The 7,358-nt window shown below is 41.8% G+C and overlaps 1 protein-coding gene across 1 annotated transcript; it reads right to left on the bottom strand.

The window, feature by feature from the left end:
- Positions 1-315: 315 nt before the first annotated feature.
- Positions 316-3,595, bottom strand: LOC123403774 (G-type lectin S-receptor-like serine/threonine-protein kinase At2g19130). The gene has a single exon (XM_045097687.1). The coding sequence runs from the start codon at positions 3,578-3,580 to the stop codon at positions 1,070-1,072; it is 2,511 nt and encodes an 836-aa protein (XP_044953622.1). The 5' UTR covers positions 3,581-3,595; the 3' UTR covers positions 316-1,069.
- Positions 3,596-7,358: the final 3,763 nt, after the last annotated feature.

Raw genomic sequence — 7,358 nt, 5'->3', positions numbered from 1 at the left:
GGATATATAACTTCTGCTAACATCTTCGCCCATATCATGATGATATGAACATTCATACATGCGCACACACACACACACTGGTTTATCACTTACACATTTATTGAGGACTAAACATTATTTTATAATTTTTTGTAGGCTCTTTCACCAAATAACTTGTTATTCTTTTTTTTTAAATGTTAGTTGTATTCAACTTACTTGTTGAATACAAATTACTAGAAGACTAGCACAAACATTACTTGCACCAAAACTAATATGTATCTATATGAGCGATGAAAGCATATTTTGTTTGTATTCATCACTACTTGATCATGCTTCCTGCTATGTAGAAAAAAAGTAGACGTTTCAGCTCATTTTTTAGCTCACACTCCATTATAACGCTTACTAGATCTGGGACGACAAGGTAAAAAATAGATGTTAGTTTGTAACAGATAATTAGTTGGATCATTAAAGTGGATTTCAATTACTTCTCATTGTTACATGCTATAATTTCCATGCATGAAAATTTTACAATGTTGCAACTGATAAAAATATATTCATGGCCCGTGGCAACGCACGGGCATTATACTAGTGAAAAGTAGAAGTAGAGTTAACTGAGTCATCATCATGTTAATTAAGACTTAAAGAAATGTAGTAACTCCTTTATCTTCTGTATGCCTTGTTGATATAAAAAGGAAATGGAATTTACGTGATGTGATATTGGTGAGTGGCTTCAATTCCTGTGAGCGCACTGCAGCCTTTCCTTTATAAGTTTTCTGAGAAGACGCATCGTCTTTTTTCTTTATGGTGGTTGTGAAAACTTCTTTACTTAGATAATTTTGCAACCGTACCCAAATTCTAGATGTAGTAGTGAATAAGCAGCTTACACTTGGCACATCAACAGAAAATTTTGAATAACAGCATATTTTGCTACAATGCTTGCTTACCCTAAAAAAGGTAAATGGCACATGATTTGGAAACCACAAGCTTGCCACCTTCCTTTATTCCTTCTGGTCCACATGACAGCATCACAGAAAATGCTCAAACAAAGCGAACTACTCTATGAATTATTATTATGGCACTGAACTCAGCATCAGTGTTCTGTTAGAGCTGCAAGCAGCCTTAGCATGGGGGGCATATCAATCTTCTGTAGACCCTCCAGAACCCGGACCACTTCACCCATAGTGGGCCGATCAAACTCATTATCTTGGATGCACCAACACGCAACTTTACAAACTCTTTCAGCCTCTTCCAAATTGAAGTGGCCATGTAATTGTGGATCCATCAAACTCTTTACATCTCCACTGTGAAGCTTGCTGATGGCTTGCAGAGGGAAATATTTGACATTATGGTAACTGTTGCTGCTGCTAGTATAGTATGATGTTTCAAGTGAGGAATTCCTCTTTCCTGATATGATTTCCAATAGTACCATGCCAAAGCTGTAAACGTCGATCTTCGGTGTGATTGCAACTCCGCTAAGCCACTCTGGGGCAAGGTAGCCTACAGTTCCTCTGATTGTAGTTAAAACTCGGCTAAAATCCCTTCCCACAAACGCCGCCAGCCCAAAGTCCGCAACTTTGGGAGCGAATGATGCGTCCAATAATATGTTTTCTGGCTTAATGTCACAATGTATGATGAATTTGTGACAGCTCTGATGTAAGTAGGACAATCCTTTAGCAACCCCTAGGGCTATTTGATATCTATTGTTCCAATTTAGGACAACAGAGGCATCATTAATCTTCTTAAATAGATGACCATCAAGAGACCCATTCGACATGTGTTCATACACAAGTAACCTATGATCACCTTCGCAGCTGAAACCAATCAATTTGACTAGGTTGATATGTTGGATCAGTCCAATTGAGCTCACCTCAGCCCTGAACTGCTTCTCTCCTTGATGCGCACCATCAAGCCTTTTGACTGCTATAGTAGTCTTTGAGTCACTTAATAAACCCTTGTATACCGAGCCAAAACCCCCTCCTCCTAGCTTTTCTGAGAAGTTTTTTGTAGCACGAACTAAATCAGTGTATCTAAAGGCTATAATTCCACCAGCACTATCTCGATCGCCGTGATATATTGGCAGAAAACCACATGACTTGAATTTGATCCTCCAAATCAGTAAAAACATCATGAACATGAGTAACCCAAAACCAAAAATGCTTGCGGCAGTAACAATTCTAGCATTTGGTTTTCTTTTGGTTTTTCTCAAACTTGGCAAGAAATCTTTGGCAGCAAGACGGAGATAAAGAATATCTTTTGAATTGTAAACAACGCCATCATCCACACTCACACTAAGCAATTCCCCATTCCATACAGAGCACCTGCTAGCATTGTAGGAATAAGCAGTGCAGGAGCAGGTTTTGAGACAAGCTTCTTCGCATTGGCTCTGAGTAGCAGCATCTATGCTCTGTGGGTTGTAGGGCAATGAAACTTGAGAAATGGGTTGGAACAAGTCTGTTGAACTCATGATGTTTTTACCACTAGTACAGTTTAACGGTGTATTTCTGATGCATCCTCCTGTTCGATCCTCAAACTCCCAATCTTGCGGTGACTTTTGAGAGAAGCTCTGCATGCAGTCACAGGATGGATGTGGATTGCCACTACAGACTGTGAAAGGTCCGCAAGTAGCAGGCGGAAGGCAGGGATGAGTAGGTTCAGTATATATGGTTTGCCAAGACTGGTTCAATTGTGACCACACATTCACCTTTATCAGACCAGAGATATCTAGTGAAACAAACGTGGAAGATGGTGATTCATCCGGGGAAGTGTACATGTAGTACTCCTCTTGGTCATTGTCAACATATTTTGGGTTAATCAAGCCTCTTGTCCGTGGATCCATATCTAGAATTGTCTTGAGCACTGGTATAATACTCATTGACAATGTTTTGGAGGATGCCCAATGCCAAAACACTACAGCGGGATTTTTGCGACGCTCGAGGATGGCGAGGCCAGTTGTGTCTAGTCCAAGGCTGTATAAACCAAGACTCATATCAACGAGACTCTTCTTTGAGATGATATGGCGATTCAAGCCGGTAACCTTGTTCCAGCCAAGCTTGGCGCCAGGGAGCACAACATCTGCTGGGTAGTCGAAGCTCTGCCACAAGTCAGATGATGGGTTATCTGTGACTTTGACAGCAAGGTTTCCTGTGTTCAATAGAATGGCAACACTAGTGGTGGTGGTGTTTATGGTGCTAGTTTGTGTCCTATTGACGATGCGAGTGGACCAAACAAGGGATTCGGTGCCAACATCAGCATGTTTTACAACAATGACAAGATTGCCGTCACTCGAGATCTTGAGCTGTGTTGAGTTAATGTTGGGGTGGGCGATCGGCTCCTCCCTATTAGCTACCCACACGGTAGTGAAAACCGGAATCTTATTGAACCATATGCCAAGGTACCAGCTGTTGTGGGACGACTTACTGATGGTGCTTACTGCTGTTGGCTGGAAGAAGCCGAGGGCGAACTTGCCGTTTCTTGAGACGAGCTTATCGCCGACGGTGAGCACTCGGCCTGCCACGAGAGTATCATCTGCGGGTGCAGACGAGGAGCAGCAGGATGTGGGCAGAAGGAGAATCCCAAGAAGTAATATGTGGAGGGGATGCATGGAGAGGAGTGTGGATGTGATCTGCTCTTCTATTCGAAATAGGAAGAAGAGCATGTATATATAGATGGAAACAGGTTGTTGAGCTGAACTGTCACTAAGATCCATTTGGGACCAATTAAATTCGGATTAGGACAGCAGTGAACCAATTCCGAGCAGGATTCTGATTGGGAGTGCTATCTCTCCGTATAATACAAGGCTGGCGCTATTTCAGGAAAACGATGTGCTAGTCGGCAGGGATTACAAGCACTCCAGCACACCAAGGAGGACTTGCAATGATGCTTTCCACCAAGTGTCCAAGTCAGTCATCAGGCTTCCACTAAGTGGCCATGGACTTTTGTCAAGTCAGTCATGAGGCTTCCACAAAAGCTGCCGTGGGTCATGGTCAACTCAATAATGGGGCTTCCACCAAATTTACCATGAAAGCTATATTTGGAATCTTTCACTATGTTAGTGAGCTCTGGGAGGTGCTAACCACACCTCTCAAAAAAGCTGTCGTGGGCCATTGTCAAGCAAATGGCCTGAATGATCATCGTCTCAATCTAGAACAGAAAAGGTATCACACATATTGAAGGTTTACCTTCCGAGCTGAAGCTCTTGATCATCTGAAGCCTTCTAAATGTCATTTTGCAGCGATTCTTGACACTATATGGCGATCGATCCCTCCATGGCACATTCCTTCACAGCAACTAATACAAGTGGGTTTACGTCTGATAAAATCCTTGTGGAATGTGTTAGTGGAAAAGAGAGCTTTGTTTTCACGCCCAGGGCAGTAGCTAGGAAATTTCTACTGCCACTTCCAACAAAAAAACTCATCATGTGCTCCCATCTTTCAAAATACAGATTTAAATGATTTAAAAATATCATATTTTCTAAATTGTTCACAAGACATGTGTGTGTAATTTCTAAAAAAATCAAATCCAAATTAAAAATGCACATAAATGTCCATATGTATTTTTTTGAAAAGAAGGATCACCCCCGACCTCTGCATCATGATGATGCATGCAACCATTTTATTAAAATAAATAAGTTCCACGAATGTGCAAGTTCCGTCAAGAACTGAAGAGAGCTCGAAATAAATCTCCATATGTATTTTGTATTTGGATTTGAAAATATGAGTGATTGTAAACACACGTGTTGTGAACATTAATAAAAGAATAATAGTTTTTGAAACATTTATAAAAAAGGAATTGGAAGTGTGAGAGTCTTTAAGGGGTGGGAACAACCAAATCGGATATCAACGGTCTCTGCGTCCCTCCAGCACATTCCTACCAAATCGGATATCAACGGTACTTTATATGCATGGGAGTAAAGGAAGAAACTTCTGCCCTCTGCCCCTACCGCTCATGTTGAGGTGATATAACACAATAATGTTTATTAGTCCGAAGTGTAGCCCTAGTACTCCCTCCGTCCTAAAATTCTGGTCTTACATTTGTCTAGATATAGATGTATCTAACACTAAAACACAACTAGATACATCCGTATTTAAACAAATCTAAGACAAGCATTTTGAGACGGAGGGAGTATTACATTACTAGAGTTGTATATGATTTGCAATACAGAAGTACCGACGGAGAATTAAGAGAGAATCAGATCCATGTGTATTTGTCGGCCGGTTGCACTGTCTCTCGCAAGCAGAAAGAGGCTAGACCAACCAAAACACATAGCGGGATCTCAGGTGAGTAGTTTTTTTTGCGGGGTCTCGGGTGAGTAGTTCACTAGTGGAAAACGGGCCTTTGGCCTGGACCCTTTAGTCCCGGCCTGCCTCTGGGCCGGGACTAAAGGCCCGGCCACGTCGCCTCAATTCTCAATGCCTCCCTCGAGGCTTTAGTCCCGGCCCGTAAAGAGCCTTTAGTCCCGGTTCATGTTCCAAACCGGGACTAAAGGGCTACGCGGCGGGCAGTGGTGGTGGCAACCGTTCGTATCCCCCTTTAGTCCCGGTTGGTGGCTCAACCCGGGACTAAAGGACTAACACGTGGCTTGCCGTAGTGGTGGCGACGGTTGGTATACCTCTTTAGTCCTGGTTGGTGGCTCAACCCGGGACAAAAGACCCAAACGGTTTGCATCCCGCGTCGTTTCGGGCGATGAAAAGCACGAACCGAAGCGTGCAGTCGCCATTTCTCTGTTCTTCTTCTCTCTCGCGTCGCCCTCTCTGTTCTTCTCCTCTCTTCTTCCCTTCTCTTCTTCCACCATGCCAACTAGCTTTCGTAAGGTGCTCGCACATGGCACGACGATGCTCGATGTCGTGTACACGAACCTGAGCAACGAGGTGCCGTTTTTTCTTCAACAGTTGAAGGAAAAATGGTTTGACCACGCAGCGGATCATGAGAAGTTCTTGGGGCTTGATCTGGAGTACACGGCCGATCAACGCGGTGTTGCCGTCATCCAACTATGCTTCGCACGCCATGTCTTGATCTTCCAATGGGCGAGGTAAGTTTTGAGGCTTTCTTTGATCCAAGATAATGACATTGTAAGTTTATTTGTTTCAATCATAGTTGGTTCCCTTCAAATAGTTGTAGTGAAACAATTTTGATTAGTTGAAGGGGAGCACAATCTAATTGAAATAGTGTTCTATAATCTGAAAAATCGTATTAGAATCAACTAGTGTTTAATATGTTCCATTGGAATCATAGTTGGTTCCCTTCAAATAGTTGTAGTGAAACAATTTTGATTAGTTGAAGGGGAGCACAATCTGATTGGAATAGTGTTCCATAATCTGAAAAATCGTATTAGAATCAACTAGTGTTTAATATGTTCCATTGGAATCATAGTTGGTTGGCTTCAAATAGTTGTAGTGAAACAATTTTGATTAGTTGAAGGAAACACAATCTAATTGGAATAGTGTTCCATAATCTGAAAAATCTGATTAGTTCAATATGTTCCATTGAAATCATAGTCGTAGTGATACAATTTTATGCGGTGTTCTTTGATCCAAGGTTATGAAAATTGAATATAGCTAGTGATCTCTCTAGGTTCCATTGGATAGCAATATGATATGTCATAGTCATGAAAATTGCATATAGCTAGTGATCTCTCTAGGTTCCATTGGATAGCTATAGTGATCTCTCTAGGTTCCATTGCATATGTTCTATTTGAATCCTAAAGATAAGTTTCTCTTTAGTTGTAGTGAAACATGTTTCCTTATTGCAGCAGTATGTAACATTTGTTCCATTTTAATTTGTTTCTGTTGCAGGAGTGACAAGCATTGTCCAGAACTCATGGAGTTCCTTCGCAGCGGCATCACTTGTGCTTCCGTTGACATAAGGAACGACAAGCTGAAGATGAGGCACAGCTTCGGTATTGAGATACCAGCTGGTTGCCTCGTTGATCTCCAAACGATATTCAGGCTTCGACATGACAGGACTTCGATGGCTCATATGACAGTTGCCTTGATCGATGAGTCATATGGTGATATGAAGACCAGTTTCCCAAAGTCTCAGCACAGACTTTGGGAGAAGGGCCCACTTGATGATATCAACATTGAGTATGCAGCAAAAGATACATACGTTTCATACGAGTTGTACCGCAAGATTCGAGTCGTCAACTATGGCCAGCGTCACCTCGAGGAACGTGGACATTCTGATTTAGATGATTCAGACGAGTAGTGTTCTTAACGTCGAACACTTGTATATATATCTATGGTAGCTATTATTATGTACTGTTTGGACTAGTATCATGTACTTCTTGGACCAATTTATATATGTCTAGTTTCTGTTTGTGCCATTATAGTTTCCAAATTTGAATGGTTTAGCCCTTTCTAACTTCATTTGCTACTTTTGAA

Source organism: Hordeum vulgare, chromosome 1H (assembly GCF_904849725.1).
Source record: "Hordeum vulgare subsp. vulgare chromosome 1H, MorexV3_pseudomolecules_assembly, whole genome shotgun sequence".
Classification (NCBI taxonomy): domain Eukaryota; kingdom Viridiplantae; phylum Streptophyta; class Magnoliopsida; order Poales; family Poaceae; genus Hordeum; species Hordeum vulgare.
The sequence above is the reverse complement of the archived record's forward strand: the minus strand, read 5'-3'. Positions and strand labels throughout refer to the sequence as shown.

Coding starts and splice junctions, on each gene's coding strand:
- LOC123403774 (XM_045097687.1), bottom strand. CDS start 3,580: ATGCATCCCCTCCACATATTACTTCTTGGGATTCTCCTTCTGCCCACA.